Source organism: Tamandua tetradactyla, chromosome 23 (genome assembly GCF_023851605.1).
Source record: "Tamandua tetradactyla isolate mTamTet1 chromosome 23, mTamTet1.pri, whole genome shotgun sequence".
Taxonomy (NCBI): domain Eukaryota; kingdom Metazoa; phylum Chordata; class Mammalia; order Pilosa; family Myrmecophagidae; genus Tamandua; species Tamandua tetradactyla.
The window spans coordinates 25,443,449-25,461,840 of NC_135349.1; the positions used below are offsets into that span (position 1 = coordinate 25,443,449).

Consider the following 18,392-nt stretch of genomic DNA (forward strand, 5'->3'; position numbering starts at 1 on the left):
AAGAGATGCTGGAGACCTAAGAGAAAAGTCCATGGAAGGCACTAATTGTGGTGCTTTCTACAAATAAAATAAACCTTATGTAATTATTGATCTATATTTTTTAATTTTTTTAACAAGTAGTTATAGAACAAATTTTGAAGTTTGGTATGAGTTACAGTTTCACAATTTTTCATTTTTTCATCTAGCTGCTCCAAGGCACTGGAGATCAACAGAAATATCAATATAATGATTTGGCAGTCATACTCATTTGTTAAATACTATCTTCTCTGTTACACCCTTCCCTCTTTGAATAGCATATATACATAAAAGCAATACATTTCAAAGTACATTGCAACAGTTAGTTGTAGAACAGATTTCAGAGTTTAGTATGGGTTATAATTCCAAAATTTTAGGTTTTTGTTTCTAGCTGTTCAGAGGTACTGGAGGCTAAAAGAAATAGCAGGATAATGATTTAGGCACTAATACTCATTTGTTAAACCCTGCGTTCTCTGTGTAAGTCCACCGTCACCTTTGATCTTTCTCCCACTCTTTAAGGGTATTTGAGCTATGCCCATTCTAACATTTTCGTTTTGAAAGGGGATGTCGATAATATAGAACATAAGGATGGAACTAGTTGATGTTTTGGAAGGGCTGGTTCCGCTGCATTTCAGAACTTACCTGGTTCAGGGATCCACCTGAAGGTTGAGGGTTTTGGAAAGTTATCCTAGTGGCTTTGTAGACTCTTATATAATGCCTTAGGTATTCTTTAGGATTGGTAGGAATGGTTTTGATTGGGGTTTGGCAAGTTTTGATAGGTAGCAATGTCTAACTGAAGCATGCATGAGAGTGACCTCCAGAGTGGCCTCTTGACTCATTTGAACTCTCTCAGCCACCGATACCTCATTTGTTACACTTCTTTTCCCCATTTTGGTCAGGATGGCATTGTTGATCCTATAGTGCCAGGGCCAGACTCATCCCTGGGAGTCATCTCCCATACTGCCGGGGAGACTTTCATCCGTGGATGTCATGTCCCACGTAGTGGGGAGGGGCAGTGGTTTCACTTGCAGAGTTGGGCTTAGAGAGAAAGAGGCCACATTTGAGCAACAAAAAGAGGTCCTCTGGAGGTGACTCTTAGGCATACCTATAGGTAGGCCATGCTTCTTTGCTACGTACGTAAGCTTTACAAGAGCAAGCCTCACGATCAAGGGCTTGGCCTATTGATTTGGGTGTCCCTAATGTTTGGCACATATCCCTAATGTTTGGTGATCAAGTTTAATAGTTCCATAATTTTTCTCCCATTCTGCAAGGGACTTTGCCAATACTTTTTGATTATCTGCTTAATAGACTCTGGGATGTATCCAGGCATTACATTAAGCCATACAGGATTAAAAGCTCCCATTCTTATTCTGGGCTCCCTGTGTTCTGATTGTTTAAATGATCTGTCCAGACAGGCTGAGCTAGATTATGTTCTATAGACAATTTAGGTTCTGGACATAATAGAACTTGCTTCCTTTGGTCTCAAAGAGCAGACGAAGTTCTAAAATACAGGCAATGTCTTCCTTACTCCTGTATTCTGAGTTACCTTAACCCCGACCCTGTTGACTTCACTCTTATCTCTAAATACCAGGTTAAACATTTATAAAACAGCCCCTCAACCAGAAATAAACAAGTACCACTCTGGATTAAATGTGACTGCTATAAGAGCTTACAATCTAGGCCCCAGTTTTCTAGTAAGTATTTTTTAAATGAAATCATACAATATTTACTCCTTTGTTTCTGGCTTATTTTCCCTTACCAAATGTCCCACAAGTTCATTCACATTATTGCATGCTGAACCATTTCTGATACTCGTATAAGCAGACAAAGCAGTATACCTCTACAAACTGGGATAAATTAATTTAAGAACTCTGTCTTTTGAAAATGTGTTTAACCCTTGTCCAAATAAAAATATTTTAGAGGCTTTGAGTTTGATATCGTTACAATGGCACTTTGAATCTCATTGTTTATACTAAAGAGGGAGAAAAAATGAATGAAGCAAACTCTGTATGTTAAGTAGAAAGTATCAAAACTTCTGGAAAATCTACCTGAAATAACAAATACTACAGAAAAAATTTTTTAAATATAGTCTGTTTCACAGTTAGAAAATAGTGGAATATTATTAGATAGTGTCATTTGTAGAATGTCAACAAAAATACTTTGTGAAAAGGCAGAAATGATTATAAATATTTGGCATTCTTTTTTAGAACATCACTTATAATCAGAAAAATTATATGCTCACTATGCAAAAATATTAAATAGAATAGTATAAAGAGGGGGAAATGTGCTAAATCCTACTGGTTTTAATTTTTTAGGAAATGACCTTTTAAAATATCTAGTTGGTATTATGTTCCTTTTTTCTATTTTAAAGTATATTTTGTAGTTATGTAATTGGAATAGGGTTAGCTGGCTTGCTGAGGGCACAGATGTATGGGGTTCCTGCCCTGGCGAGTGCACATCCATCATCTAGTATCTGGTATGCCAGCAATAGCATTCTAGTCCGATATTGTCCCATCCTGGTTCTAGGTGTTGTATGTTCAGTAATTCATCTAATTTATCCCTCAGCCTTAGGAGTTAGATGCTGGTAATTATCCAGGAGGAGCCTCAGGTATGGGAAGATTAACTTGTTTAAGGGGTCAGACAGTTATTGTGGAGTCATGCTTTATAAACAATGTGATGGTCTTTTTTCACATCATCTTATATGGTAATTTTATAGCAGTCAGCAATACTTACGTTTTACTGTGTGGTAGCAGCTCCAGAGCTTAATGGCTTAATACAAGAAAACAATTGTTTCTTGCTCACACTACCTGTCCAACTTGGGTCAGAGGCAGGGGAAGTCCTGCCTGCTGTGGTAGGCCAGGACCCTGGTGGATGAAGGCTCCATTTCAGTGTGCAGCTTACACAGTCACTGAGGCACTGGGAGGGGATCATGGTGAATGTGTTCTTAAAGCTTTTGTATAGAAGTCATACGCATCACTGTCCCTCCAGTTTCATTGGCCAGAGGAAGTTACATGGCCAGGCCTTAACTTCAGAGGGGTTGGGAAATGTGATGCCAGCTAGAAATACTTGCTAAAGAACATGGCTGATTTCCACAGCGAACATAATTAAAAACATAGTTAACATTTGTTGAGTGTTTATTGTGTGCCAGGCAGTGTGCTAAGAACTTATATGTAATATTTCATTTAGTGTTCCCTGTAACCCTGGCAAGTGTGCTTTATTTGCCTCATTTCACCTGTGATGAAATGGAAGCTTAGGAAATTTTCTTTTTCCTATCCCAACTTTATACTTTGAAAATTTTCCAAACCTACAGAATAGTTGAAAAAATGAGAAAATTATCAACTGTACATCTTTCCCCTAGGTTCACCAATTATTAATATTTTGCCATGTTTGTCTGCTTTCTTTCTCTCTCCTCTTCCCCCTTGCACGCACACATATGCTTTTGTTTCTGAGCCATTTAAAGTAAGTTGTAAGCTATATACATGAATACTTTATATTTATCTTTATATACGAGAACAAGATATTCTCCTATACAGCCAAAACCCTGTCAACACAGCCAAGATGTTTAACATTGTTTTTCCCAGTTGTCAGCGTCACCACATGTGCTTTTTCACTTTTTAAAAACCCAGGAAACAATCAGTGTTTATACAATCAATCATGTGTTGTATTTGAGTGTGTCATGTCTCTTTAGTTTCCTTTAATATAAAAAAGTAGCCTCATTTAATATCTTTCATAAGATCCACAGTTTCTGAGAATCTAGGCCCATTATCTTGTAGAATGTCCTGTCATTTTGGATTTGTCTGATTGGCTTCCTGCTGTGTGTCCCACTCTTGGTGAAGCTCAGTCTACTTGTTCTCAGCTTCTGTCTTCTCTGTAAAAGAACCTTTCCCTCAAGGTCTGGAAGGTGTAAATTGCCCAGGAAACAAGGGAAAGTGTGGGGTCAGGAGTCAGATTTAGGTGTGCATGGCTTCCGTCTTGTGCTCTTAACCACAATACCACATTGCGTTTTTCTTTCTTGTCCTTAAATGTTTCCTGAAAACATAGTTTTTAATGGTTGAATAACAGCCTGTCATGTGGGAGTACCACAGTTTTCTCATCATTACGTGGTCAAGGTGCTTTTTCTTTTTCATTTGTATGTTTTGTAAATAAATCTTGCTTCTTGTTTGAATTTCCTTAAATATCAGAGCTCAGATTTTGGTCTCTTGACTCTTGGCCTTTGCCCCTAAATTGCTTTCCCTGTGCCTTGCCTATTCTTGGCAAATTCTGCCTTAAGTCTGGTTTCCTGGCCTTGGTAAAAGTCTGCATGCTTGTTGAAGTGTCAGTGAGTGGATTCTTGCTGAGTGTGTACAGTAGTAAGAATTATGGGTGTAACTCTGTAATATTTTATTTTTATAACAGATGGCTTTATTGATAGAAAGACAGAGTTAGATAAAAGCTGTAGGCTAGTGAGCTCTCGCGTTCCTGGTCATTGGAGAGTGCTGCTGGGAGAAGAGTGGCACTCTCATCTCAGCCCAGCTCTGGTTTGGTCTCTGAAAGTCTGTGAGGCTCAGGCTGAGCCTGGGGAAGGATGGGGGAAGCTCTGTTTCTAGGGGGAAGAGGGACTCCAGGAGACCCATGCTTGGGAGGGGGGACTACCTCCCTCTCCTGGGCTGGCATATCGCCAGATTCTTCGCCAGAATTGTTGTGAACCTTGTCTGTAATCCTTATAGCAACCTTATAAAGGTGGGGCTGTCACTTGTCCCCAAAATATTGATGAGAAATCTGCCCCAGGTCCTAGAGCCATCTAATTGACCATCTGCAGTTCCTATCGAGGGTCCTCTGGTTCCAGGCTCTTGCAGTTTGTCTGAAATTCTTTGTGTTTACCTGCCACTATCTCCATTTTCCCTAAATTCTATCTGGGAATCATAAAGTGAGCTCATACATCAGTGTATTGTTAGAATTATATATTGTCAGTTACACACAATATAATACAATATAGGAACAAAAATTATGTATATTGTCAAGCCACAGGCCTAATAGGCCAAAGATTTGATGTGCACAGCAGATTATGTGTGGATTATCCGGCTAGAGTACCTAGGTTGAAGGAAAAAGTTTGATCCCCGTGTGTTCATTCTTACCTTGTGATGCTTATTTTCTCATCAGTCTATTGACCTGCCTTACAGTCTCGATTATGTCCAAGGCACCTAACTAGAGGGCCAATTTGATCTTATATTCTGTGAAGTTGCTTTTGGTGGGTAGAGACAAAACAGAGGCAAAACACTTAGCAGCGAACAGACACCTGGAGTCCTGGCAGTAAAGAAAAGAATATAAAAAAAGAGGGATACGGAGAGATTTATAACTTAATAGAGGCTTTGTGTATTCCTTAAGCAAGACTTCTGTGTGACTGTCCTCTTAATACCTTTGCAAATTTCTTCCTTTTTGTTTGTTCTCTCTTAACCTGCTTCGTCCTCAGACAAGTGATAACATGCAACTTAACCTTGATTTGCAGCCAAAGTGATTATCCACCAGACACTGAGTGTCTTAGAAGATATCGTGGAGAATATCTCTGGGGAATCCACCAAGTCCCGACAGATCTGCTACCAGTCACTACAGGAATCCGTTCAGGTCTCCTTGGCCCTCTTCCCAGCTTTCATCCATCAGTCAGGTAGGCGCTGGCTCAGAGGCCTCACTGGTAGACGATGCTAACAGGAGCAAGAGTGACTGCTTAGATGTGTGGCGCACACTGAGGTGGCACCATGCAGTGCTTGGCTTGCTCAGGTGAAGAGAAAGCTGATCCTGAAGACAAAGGGGAGTGATGTTCATTTGGGGAATCTGGGGCTGTGGCCCCTGTTGCTTAGCACTAAGTCACCTGGGGCCTCTTCCCCAGTTTGCAGTTTTGCCTTCTACCAGTATGAAACTTATGGGGATGGGAGTGATTAGGGGCATTGGACGAAAGAGGAAAGAGAACTTTTTCAGATGAGTGCTATTTATGCAGAGGCATGGTGAGTTTTGCTGAGATTGTTCCCTTCACTCCGTCCTGTCGCTGTCACTGTTAGAGGTTCTCTCTGGCTCTGGGGAAGTGCGTGCCTGACACCTGCAGGGGTATGCGCATGGGTTTTCTCAGTCTTATTAGAGACATGGTGGGTCTTTTCAGTCTGTAAATATTTATGGATTGCCTCCTGTGAGCAGAATATGTGTGGTTAGAATCAGAACATACCTTATAAGATGATTGCTTAGATCCAGAAGTAGAACTGCACTAAATGTAACCAGAATTTTCTATAATTAATCCATTTAATGAGCCAGGGCCATGCAAGCTTAATATATCCTCATTATCCACTTTTGGCCACTTAACCCCCGACCTACTTGGCAGGGATTATTGGTCATGGAAATGGCTAAAGCTCTCAGGTGTTGAACCGATTGAATAGTTTCATCAGTGTGACCACAAAATGATCCATCTGCATTGAAAACTCTGAATGTTGCTGGATGCTGGGCAATGAGGGAGGCTCCCAGATGACTCCATTGCCTATAGCGAGTCATCAGGTAGAGGTTTACTGTACCAGAGCTATTTTGTCAGCATGTCCTTAATCATATTCCACTTTCCGTCACTGGCTCTGATAGTGTTGGGGAAATTTCTACCAGTAAGAGGCCTTAGGGGAAGATGATAGTGCAAATTGCAAAAGAAAATTGATCAAGCAAGGGCTTCTGCTTATCCCTATGTGCATACTTTGGATCATTTGCTTTGTCCCTCCCTTTAGATGTGACTGATGAGATGCTGAGCTTCTTCCTCACTCTGTTTCGAGGCCTTAGAGTACAGATGGGTGTGCCTTTCACGGAACAAATCATACAGACTTTCCTCAATATGTTTACCAGGTAAGCGCAGATCTGCTCTCCAGATTTTTCAGGTTTCAAGTGAGAAGTTGGGGAACCTGGCTACAGAGTGGCACATTTTACCCTTTTTCTTTACTTGCCACAAGTGTTGGTTTTCTGTGCTTGTCCCCAAAGAGCTATTTCCTCAGGTACTTTGTGGTTTCCTTTTGACTGTAGAGAACAGTTGGCTGAGAGCATTCTCCATGAAGGCAGCACAGGCTGCCGGGTGGTGGAAAAGTTCCTGAAGATCCTACAGGTGGTGGTCCAGGAGCCCGGCCAGGTGTTCAAGCCCTTCCTCCCCAGCATCATTGCCCTGTGCATGGAGCAGGTGTATCCCATCATTGCTGAGGTAGGAGGGGCCAAGGCAGGTAGGAGGCCCCTGCTGCCTCCTGTCTGGTGACTGGGGAGGGGATGAAATATCAAGGAAAATGCGTTGTGTTTTAAAATTAATAGTTACTTAAATTTTTCTTGAAAAATATATATATATTTTTTTACAAGGCAGATTGCTTTTAGCTCTGTCCGGTCTTTGTATTGGTTAACTAATACTAGTTTAGTGCGAGCATAATAGAATTGCACGTTAATGGGCACAAAGTTAGTTGGTAAGTAGATCTGTGGCAGTTTTCTAACTTAAAGTGAGTATGTGGTTTTCTGTAGCACACATTATGACAAATATACTTTACTATTAGAAACATTCATAAACCTGAGGATACAAGGCAAGTTTTTGGAATCATTCATTAATCTTTCAATGTTATTGGAGCCGTTTTTAGAAAACAAACACAGAAAATAACATGACAGGATCCGGATTAAGTATGGATTTGGCTTAAATTTTATGGGAATAGTCATGTAAAGAAGAGTTAACCTTTTATCTGTCCAAACTGAGGCTGACATTAAGTCCGGTTGCTTTGCATTGTTAAATAGGCTCTGGTGCCTGCCATGGAATATTGTGACCTGGTCTCAATTTCATTTTAATCATGGCTGAAATTAAATGTATCTGGAACTTATAATTTTTGATTTCTACAGAAACATTTGAAATAATGTGACCTGTCATGATTTGGAGATTTGTTTAAATTAGAAAATATTGCTGAGTACTGCCTCTCTTAATGGCTTCTCCTAGAATCTTCCCTGCCAATAAAAGAAGAGACAGACACAGAGAGCAGTTAGTGTGACCCACCACCTCCACCAGAGGTCTTCTTGCACATTTATCCTTGTGGTTCCTAAGTGCTCTTTAATCATAGACTTGACTTTTCTGTAGCAGGCAGAACTTTTTTTAAGGCATTCAGTTTTGCATCTTATTTGTCTTTAGCCTCAGAGGTTGTGTAAGACCAACAAGTTACTGGGGACAGCCTTTTAATTAATTAATTATTTTTGTCCTGGAAAAAGGAATAAACAACAAAGAAGATGGCAGGTCAAATCATGTTTCTGAACAGAAAAATCCATATTCCTAATTGTTTTTCCACTTACAAGCCTTTCCTGCCAGCTTTTATAAACTTGAGTGCTTCCATTAGAAAAAGGGCCCCTTGGCACTGACCCACCATTCTGTCTCAGATGTGGGCCCTGTCCGTGCCGAAGCACTCTTGGTTTAAACTGCTGACTCAAGGGGGGGCTTGGTATTTTTCGCTGCAGGAAATGACAAAGAGTGTGGGTGGAATGCCTGGCACTCCGATGTTACTAGGCATCTCTTAGGCTTCTTTCTTCCTCTGGGGCCAGGCTGAGTAGCTTCCTGAGCGTGGGAAGGGAACGTTTGAGAGTCTGTGTGTGTATCCACAGCGCCCCTCCCCTGATGTGAAGGCTGAGCTGTTTGAGCTCCTTTTTCGGACGCTCCATCACAACTGGAGGTACTTCTTCAAGTCCACCGTCCTGGCAAGTGTCCAGAGGGGGATTGCTGAGGAACAGATGGAGAATGAGCCCCAATTCAGTGCCATAATGCAGGTAACTGGGAAGAGCCAGTGAGGCTGCCACATGATCTGAGAACCAACAAGTCTCATTCTGGATACCCACAGGGTTCATTGGCCTGTCTTCCCCTTGGCTCACTTCTCTGGCTTATGGTTCCTCTTCCTGTAAACTGGCCACTGCCACAAGTACTGACTTTGAAGTCCCTCAGTCCCAGGTCTGGAACTCAACTCTACCTCCTAGTGCCTATGAAGTTGATTAGCATCTTAGAACCTCAGTCTCTTCATCTGGAATACTGAAATACTTCCTATTTCATGGGTTTGTGGTGAGGTTAAATGAAATAGCAAACACAAAGTACCTGGCATGTGGGAGATACTCCACAAATACCAGTTATCTCTCCCTTCTAGAAATGCTTCCCAAGTGTAGAGAGACTCCCACTATTGGAATCACTTGGGACTCTTCTTAACTGAAAACTTGACTAATCAAAATCTTTGGGAGAGGGATCTAGTAATCTTAGTTTCAAAAGTCCCCCAGAAAATTCTGTCTCATGCCATATTAAGAGAAGTGCTGTCCTACAAATTAGGTCTCACTTTCAGATTATGTGCTACTTCTAGTCCCTGTCAAGTTAGCTGTCTTGAGGGGCTGACTGAGGAAGACTGGGATTGCCTCCCCTCTCTAGGATAGCAAATTGCTATGCGGCTGCTTTTAAGTGCTCTCCTATGTTCTGCACTTAGTTGTACAACTTTTCTAGTAGAAAGCTATTTTGTTGTGGTTTTTTTTTGCTTTTTCTTTTCAGTACATGCCTGTTTTCCTCCAAGGGATAACCAGAGGGATTTCTACCTAATATTTGCTCCCTTCCTTCTTCTCTCTTAAACTCTGACATGTGCTTAGGTCTTTTTTGGCAGACTGATATGCCTGACTCCCCCACTCCCATCCCCACCCCCATAATTGGTAAAAGCCACTTTGAAAACGGTTTCACAATTTGGCAGTTTCTTATAAAGTTAAGCATACACTTAATAGGTATGAGGTATGAGCTAGCAATCCCTCTTCTAAGTATTCTCCCCAAGATAAATAAATCATATGTTCATATAAACTGTAAACAAATGTTGATTGCAGCTTTTTTCAAAATCACCAAATATCCATCAGCTGGTGAATGGAGAAACAAACTGTGATACATGAATACAGTGAAATACTACAAACAGCAACATGGATGAATTCCAGATACATTATGTTAGGCGAAAGAAGCCAGACCCCAAAATTCTAATTCCGTTTGTATGATATTCTGGAAAGGGCAAAACTTTAGGGACAGAGAACAGTGGTTATCTGGGGGTGCAGAGAGAGGATTGACCACAGAGGCATGAGAGAAGCTTGTGGGGAGATGGAAATGTTCTTTGGCTTAATTCTAACAGTGGTTACATGAATGAAAGTGTTTGTCACAGGTCACACAACTGGTAAACCTAAAAAGGGTGAAATTTACTGAATACAATACTTCAGTAAACCTGATTTTTAAAAATGAATAAATAAAACCCATTAGTTACCATGACAATCTCATTCTTGCAGCAGGGTTTATGGGGTCCCTTTCTCATAGCTTAGGAGGTACCGAGGAGAGGGATGGTTTATAGAGTGGGATTGGTTGGTTTGAGAGGAGGCAGTTAGACTTTGGTGTCTGCTTAGATTGCTGGAGTGATTAGGTCCCATGAAGACTTTCTGAAGGTTTATCACAAGAGGGGCAAGATGGGACTAAGCTAAGAAGTGAGGCCCAGTGGGGAAGACGGATCACCTAAGACCAGAGAGGAGCCCTCTGAAGACCTGGCCAGATGGGCCAGAAGATTTGAGACAATGGGTCCCTTTTCCACAGCCATTGGCACAGGGAGTCACTTGTAGACTGTCAAGTCTCATGGCTTTGGATTGGCAGCCTAGAAGGGCTTGGTCTAAGGGTACAGAAATATGATTTCTAAAATGGTGCTTTTATTTCCCAGGCTTTTGGACAGTCCTTTCTCCAGCCTGACATCCACCTATTTAAACAAAATCTGTTCTACTTAGAGACTCTCAACACCAAGCAGAAGCTGTACCACAAGGCAAGTGCCCCATCTCTCTCAAAAAGGTTTCTCCATGGGAGTGGGCATGGGCTGGGGCCATGCCCCACCCTCCACAGGTTCCTAGTTGAGGATCATGACGGGAAGCAGGTCGGGACCTGGGACAGGTCCGCATAGCCTCCTCTCATGCTGGTCTCTGTCTGCAGAAGATCTTCCGGACCACCATGCTGTTCCAGTTTGTAAATGTGCTGCTCCAGGTCCTAGTTCACAAGTCCCATGACCTTCTGCAGGAGGAGATTGGCATTGCTATTTACAACATGGCCTCTGTCGACTTCGATGGCTTCTTTGCAGCCTTTCTCCCAGAGTTCCTGACCAGCTGTGATGGCGTAGATGCCAACCAGAAAAACGTGCTGGGGCGGAATTTCAAGATGGATCGGGTAAGGAGAACCTAGCCTAAAAGGAAGGTAGGAGTGAGCTCCAAAACCAGGCACCTGTTCAGTGGGCAGCAGACAAACTGACTCAGGGGGCATGGAAGGGCCACCCTATGGCATATGCTATTGCTCCTGCCAGTCTGGATGTTTGGTTAGATTGAAGGGCCCATGCTCTTTTCCCAGTCTCGGCTTCTGCAGCAAGTTTGTCCTTAGTCTCAGTCTTTGGGGCTCCCATTTTCAGACCTCAGCAGTCTATTTGAGTGGTCTTGGCTTCTTTGTACTTAGCTACCTGTTGGAGCACACCTCTGACTGGGGTCCTGCCATTATTGTTTCCTTATGGGTTATGAGCCACCACAGTGGTAGCATGGAAAGCATGGCTGACCACACTCATCACTTCACCTAAACTTGCAGCCTTGCAGGCAGGCAAGACTGGGCCTTGATAGCTGCATTTCTGGGGCTGCAGAATTAGAGACGGGACAGGCTTCCCAGCCTGCCCTGGTCTCTCCCATACTGACCATTGTCTCTCCAGTGCTAATTAAGTGGACTGGATAAGCCCACATAGCACTTGCCATCTTGGACCCACTGCTGTCTGCCTAGGGAAGGCTAGTTAACCATCATTGCTGGTGTATTTGGGCTCTGCCCAGTTTCTCCTGTCCTGGGACCCTGTTCTGGGAGTTCACCTGCCCTTGTCCTCCTCCTATCAGATGTCCTTTATAGAAGCCTATGCTTGGCTGATGGCAGCTTCTTGGAACTTTTCCTATGGAATAAGTAATTTTCTTCTTTCACTTTCTGACCCTTGATGCAGTTTAATCTCTTCTTTCTACCACTTCCTTCTTGGTATTCCTGACTTGACTCTTGCATTTTTTCCCCCTAAAAAGATGCAATTTATTCATACAAAGATGTGCAAAATGTACAAATCTGTATTCTGCCTGTTTTGTGCTCTTATATGAAGTATTTTCCCACCACTAAAGTTGTTTCATGAACCTGACTTATTATTTTTTTAATTGTGGAAAATAACATACATACAAAAAAGCAATAAATTTCAAAGCGCACCACAACAATTGGTTGCAGAATAAATTTCAGAGTTTGGTATGGGTTACAATTCCACAATGTTAGGTTTTTCCTTCTAGCTTCTCTAAGACACTGGACACTAAAAAAATATCAATATAATGATTCTTAAGTCATCCTCATTTGTTAAATCCTATCTTTTCTGATATAACTTCTCATTCTCCTTTGATCTTTCTCCCAGTCTTTAGGGTTATTTGGGTTATGTGTACTCTTTTTCATGTGGGAAAGGACTGTTCATTATATGAGATAGGGGCATGGAACTAGTTGATATTTTGGAGAGAATGGCCCCTCTGGGTTTCAGGACTTAACTAGCCTAGGAACCCATCTGGAAGTTGTAGGTTTCTGGAAAGTAATCATAGTTCATGGAACATTTGTAAAATATCAGATAAAACCCTAGGTGTTTTTTAGGGTTGGCAGGAATGGTTTTGGTAAACCATTGATAAATATCAATATTTAGCTGAAGCTTGTGTTTAAGGGTAGCCTCCACGGTAGACTCTCTCAACTTTATTTGAACTCTCTTGGCCACTGATACCTTATTTGTTACGATTCTTTCCCTCCTTTTGGTCAGGAAGCCATTATCGATCCCACGGTACCAGGGTGCATCCGTAGGAGTTGTATCCCATGTTGCCAGGGAGACTTTTACCCCTGGATACCATGTCCTATGTAGGGGGACTCCTGCCTTTAGCTGGGTCTCTGTAACTTGTCTGTGGTTCCACTGCAGAGTTCAAATTTATGTGTTGCTCTTGCTAGGCCAAACTTCACTTGTTCTTTATTATTCCCATTTGTGATATGTATTAGGGTGTCTTTTTCTTAGACTCAGCTCTTATTCTTCTTTATCTTGGAATCTTTTTTTCCTGGAATCTCTCTTGTTCTCTCCTAAGCTTCCTGAATTTAACTTCAGCTACTTTGGTATTTTTCTTTCCTTTTCCCAATAGCGAAATCCCAGTGTTTAATGACCAGTTTCCAATGATGTCATCATTTGTTAATTTGTTTATTGAAAGTAGTGGTTTCCAAATTTAGTTACACATCAGAAGCACCTGGGTTGCTTATTAAAAATATAGAAATAGACTCTTGTGTTCTACCCTAGGAAATTCTGATTTGGCATTTGGAAGCCACTGATTTAAAGGTATTCCTTGGTTTGCTTTCTTGAGGGTGAAACAAATCTAGAGATTGCCTCCCATTCATGCATTCATTCTCTCTGCTGCCTTGCAGACCCTGTGCCAGGTGCTGGGACCTCCAGCCCCTCTCTTCAAGGAGTCTTATGGGGAAGAAGACAATATAGCACCCTCTCTGGGCCACACTATACCAAGCACTTTTCTTTGCCTGTCTCACTTAAGTCATGGAAGTGTAGATACTGTTAGCCCATTTCACAGATGAGTAGGCACAGAAAGGTTAGCAGTAAGTTGTCAGTTATAATACTTGGAAATGACAGAGGTGGGGAGTAGGTTCTGCCCTCAGCGCATGCACAAACACTCCCCAAACAGGATTGGCCAGGGGCGCTTTAGGAATTCAGAGCAGCGGCACTGACTTAGGCAGCTGGGGCCAGGAATTTGGAGGGTCTGAGAAGTCTTTGGGGAAGAGGCAGACTTGGAACTGAGTTCTGAGGGAGGAGTAAAGTTAGCAGGTAAAGGGATGGGGGTGAAGTGGAAGAGAGCCAGAAGTGCCTTCAGCTGTTTTCCGAGCCTAGTCTTACCACTGGGGGTTCTCCTCTGGGTCCCCTCTTCTGGCTCATGGGTTTGAGAAGGGGGTACCTTGACACTGCCAGCTGGGGCAAGCATCCATCTCGCTCTCTCTCTCTGAGGGTACTTTTGTCCTCTGTCTCCCATTTGACTTACACGTTAGGGAATCGGTAAGCCCAATCTAAAGTTGAGGAAATGGACACTCTGTCTCATCGTTTTCAGTGGTGGAGTACGAGATTGAAGAGTACTTTCCTTGATTCCATGCCACTCCCTGGTATGTGGGAGCAGCGTGGGAACTACTGCTTGCATGTCCCTCGGATTGGTGGGGTCTACCTGGAGCTCTGGCTGGAAGCTTTTGCAGGTGTTGCTGGATGTAAGCTGGCTCTGGTGGAAGAAAAGGTGTGTCAGCAGGCATACCGTGTTCAGGAGCCCAGACTCAGCATCCCCGTTGCTAGTTCAAATCTGAAACCTCCTCCCTTCCTGTCTGTGTAACCTGGGGCAAGTTTCTTAATCTCTCTGTACTTCAGTTTCTTCATCCTTAAAATGGTGGTAATAATAGAACCTGCATCCCGAGGTTTTGCAGGATAAAATGGGTTACTAGCTGTAAGTTGCTTGGAAAGTTCTTGGCACATGGTAAGCACTAGAGAAACATCAGCTGTTCTCCTTTAATCTTGCAGGGCCTTGCACAGAGCCTTTGCTGATACAGAGTACAAGAATGAGTAGAAGTTTTGAGTTTTGTAAAATGTTCTTATTCTCCAGAGCACACTCTGGGATGAAAGCAGCTATTGGTGTCAGGTTGAGTGGGGGTGGGGGATAATTTGAGGTGTTGGGTTGGGCAGGAGGGTCTGCATGGGGCTAGGCTGCAGCTGTGCCCCTGCCTTCTAGGACCTGCCCTCGTTCACCCAGAACGTGCACAGGCTGGTCAATGACCTGCGCTACTACCGACTCTGCAACGACAGCCTGCCCCCTGGCACCGTGAAGCTCTAGGCTCGGCCCTGCTCACCTCTGCGGCCTGCTTACTGCCTGAGAGACAGGAACCTCTGCTGCCGCCACCGCACCACCTCCACCCTCCACCACAGATGTCTCCCATGCAAGTCTCGGCCACTCCCTGGATTCTCTCACCCAGAGTGGTGTCACCTGTCCCCTGTCTCTCTTCCACTCTCCTCACCTGCTGCCCACCCAGCAGAACTGACTTCAGGGTGTATCTTGGCACTGGCTGGAGTTCCCAGGGCATTGGGAGCAGACGAGGACCATGTGACAGGTATCAGGGAGGTGCTGGGCATTCCCAGGAGGTGGTCTGTGCAGGTCATGTGTGCATCAGTCGTGAGGCAGAAACACAAGGACAGCTTCTAACAGCAGCACCTTCGCACCATTCCACCTCCCCGCCCCTCCCCAGCCCAGCTGGCCAAGGAGAGACATGGTTTTGAAACTGTTTTGGCGCTTCTGTCGGCCTCTTCTCCATGCCCCCACCCTCCACCCCCCTCCAATTGCCTTGAAGTCTCTGGTCTTTGTCAGAGATTTGCAAAGACTCATGTTTTTGTTGTTCTGGTTTTTTCATCATTCCATTGTGATACTAAGAAACTAAGAAGCTTAATGAAAAAATAAAATGCTTTTGTTGTTGTTATATACATGCTGGTTAGGGAACTTTTTTCCACACAGAGCCTCCTTAAAGCCAGCATCCAGGTGAGGGGGTCCATTCCGGTGTGAGGTGGGGGCGTATTAGGCCCATATTTGCGCCTCACGGGAGCATATTAGAAGAGGACCAAACTTCCCATCCCTGTAAGCCATGTGAAGAGCCAGAGTCCCTGTTTCTCATACTTGGAGGGGAGGTGACCTGGTCTCACTGACACTTCGCTGATGGTGGAGGTAGGTGTGGGGTCCAGGCTTGCCTGACGCCCAGAGCCCATGTGGAACCACTGTTCTGCTCCTCAGAGTGGGAAGTGGGGTACCAGGGGAATGGACCCCTTCCCAATCGCTAAGCCAGGACTGTCCCTCTGTGGTCTGAAGTCTCCTTGAGGGTGACAGGCAGCCACGAGCAGGGTTGGCATCACTTGATGGACCAAAGGTGAATGTGAGGGCTGGGCATAGGATGCCAGGCCTGGCCCAGGCCTACATGTGGGCATGGTGCTTGTCTTCCTTGAAACCTCCTCTCTGGGTTAATGCTCAGCAGCGCTTCCTGCTTTGGATTCAGAGTGACCCTGTGATCAGGCAGTACTAGGCAGTACCAGGGTAGAGTATACTGTGAACTATGACACCAGGCAGGAAGAGGTTTGCTCACTTTAAAAATGGAGATGGAAGCTTTTTGTACAGGGGCGAGGTGGGCATTGTCTATTCGGTAGAACCGAGGAGAAAGGGAATTGGGGGCTGAGGGCTTGTACTTCCCAGGCCTTTTGCGGTAGTGGTGGTGGAGGAATGGGGACCTGGCCAGGGTGTGAGCAGCATGCACGTGTGTGTGTGTGTGTGCACGTGTGTGTGCGCGTGTGTGTATTTGTTGTAGCCCTTTGCTCCTTGGCAATCACAGCTTCCCAGCTACACCTAGCCCCATTTGAGAATTCAGAAAGGAGGGAATTAAAATGCCACTTGCTCTTCTGCAGAAAGAAATTAACATCCAATTATTCCTGAGCTATAAATACCTTCTCACCTGCCTGCTTGGAAAGGCCAGGAGTGCTGTCTGCCTGAGAGTGTGACGGGGATTTTTGTGTATCTGGAGGTGGCGACTGAGGCGATGCATTCGTCAGGTGTGAGCCCGCCCTTGGACAGAAGAGTACATGCAAGACTAGGGAGAGTCGCGGCAAAGCCGTGGGATTACTGATGTGCCTGCCCCAGCTGTGTGGCTGCTGTGAGTTCGCAGTGCTTGGAGGTGTACCTCAGAGGCCGAGTGATCTGTGGAAGGCTCTGCTCTTTTGGGAGGAAGGTGAGCACCATGGACTAGATGCCCCCTGTCCACAGCGCCCCCATCAGGCCTGGTAGAGCAGGCCTTAGGAAGTGTGGATGGTATTTAATTGCGTTCTCAAGCCCTAGAAAAATTTAGACATTGTCTTTGCATTCTGAGGAAGGGGATGTGGAAGGGACAGAGATGAATACTGGTGAACCTTTAGGCCAGTCTCAGTTGGGGCAGGTCCTGGCAGGGAAGGCTTCTTAGACATTGGGCTGCTTTCCACTGCTGCCTTCCCCTTCGAGAGTGATGCAGGCTCTCCTGGCTCCATTCTTTTGCCCAGGCTGAATTTTCTTCTGGTTTGTGTAATTGCTACCTGCCAAAGCCACAGGCTTCCAAGAGGAAGGGCTCTGATGAAACCTTTATCTTCACCATTTCCAGCATTTTCCTCCACTGCTTACCATTGGCCTCACTGAGCTGGAGGACCGACCTCTGGCTTTTAACAGCAGGTATTGTTCTGGCTGTAGAAGAATATGTGAAAAATGCAGAATACTTTAAAAAACAGTCACCTAATCCCACCACTCAAAGGGAAAAACACTTAATATTTTATTGGCCTTTGCATATTCTCTCGTATGTATGTAAATACATGATTTTGCTTTATCCACATTTTTTTTTGGTAAAATTGAGCTGTTGATTTTTGAATTCTTTTATTCACTTAACGTGATTATTTTCTCATGCTATTAAACATTCCACGAAAACATGCTTTTTATGGCAGATGATATTCCATCAGGTGGATATATCATAATTGGTTGAAGTTTTTTCTTTATTATAAATGATGCTGCTGTGAACACCCTTGTATGTAAGTCTTTGTGCTCATCTGATTTTTTTTTTTTGGTAAGTGAAATTTCTACATAAGGAGTTGTTGGATCAAATGTTTTTGAGACTGGTGGATAGATATTACTGAGGCCTAATTTCTATTCTGAAGAAGGATAAAAGTTACAGACTTTGGAGTTGCAAAATGTCTGAGCCGTAAGGCACTGTTGAGCCTATTTGACCAAATTAAGCCCTGATTTTGTGGATTCTGGAGTCTGGTTAGTGGCAGGCCTCATGAAGGCCCAGGATGCCAGACTCCAAGCCTCTCACTTCTGGACAGTATAATTAATTCAGGACTTCTCCCTATTCTGACATCTCTGCACAGAGGCAGGAACCAGGGAGAGGGAAGGAACTGTTACTTCTAGTTTTACTTCCTGGACCTGCGCAGAAAAATCATTGATCGATAGCCATTTATTAATTTATTATTATTTTGTTGTTTCACTTTATTCATTCATAAATTGAACCACCTTAGAACCACAACTATACCTATTAACAAATTAAAGGGATTGAAATTATATGGAGGTTATGGAAAGAAGTCTTATAACATTGGGCTCCCTAATATTAATATATGGCTCTATTCCTTTTTTTAAAAATATTTTTATTATAAACAATTAATAAACATACAAACATTCTTGTCATGGTTACAGTCAGTGGCTCACAATATCATCACATAGTTTTGTAT

General features: G+C 43.5%; 1 protein-coding gene across 3 annotated transcripts in view; it reads left to right on the forward strand.

Annotated features, from left to right (window-relative positions):
• The window catches only part of XPO6 (exportin 6), a 173,759-nt gene extending 158,169 nt beyond the window's left edge, over positions 1-15,590 (forward strand). For all 3 annotated transcript variants that reach the window (XM_077141443.1, XM_077141444.1, XM_077141442.1), the window contains 7 exons: positions 5,501-5,656; positions 6,747-6,861; positions 7,036-7,207; positions 8,626-8,787; positions 10,728-10,826; positions 10,991-11,221; positions 14,848-15,590. In XM_077141443.1, the coding sequence (XP_076997558.1) occupies positions 5,501-5,656; positions 6,747-6,861; positions 7,036-7,207; positions 8,626-8,787; positions 10,728-10,826; positions 10,991-11,221; positions 14,848-14,949 (1,037 nt within the window). In that variant the 3' untranslated portion in view covers positions 14,950-15,590. The remainder of the gene's footprint in view (positions 1-5,500; positions 5,657-6,746; positions 6,862-7,035; positions 7,208-8,625; positions 8,788-10,727; positions 10,827-10,990; positions 11,222-14,847) is intronic.
• Positions 15,591-18,392: the final 2,802 nt, after the last annotated feature.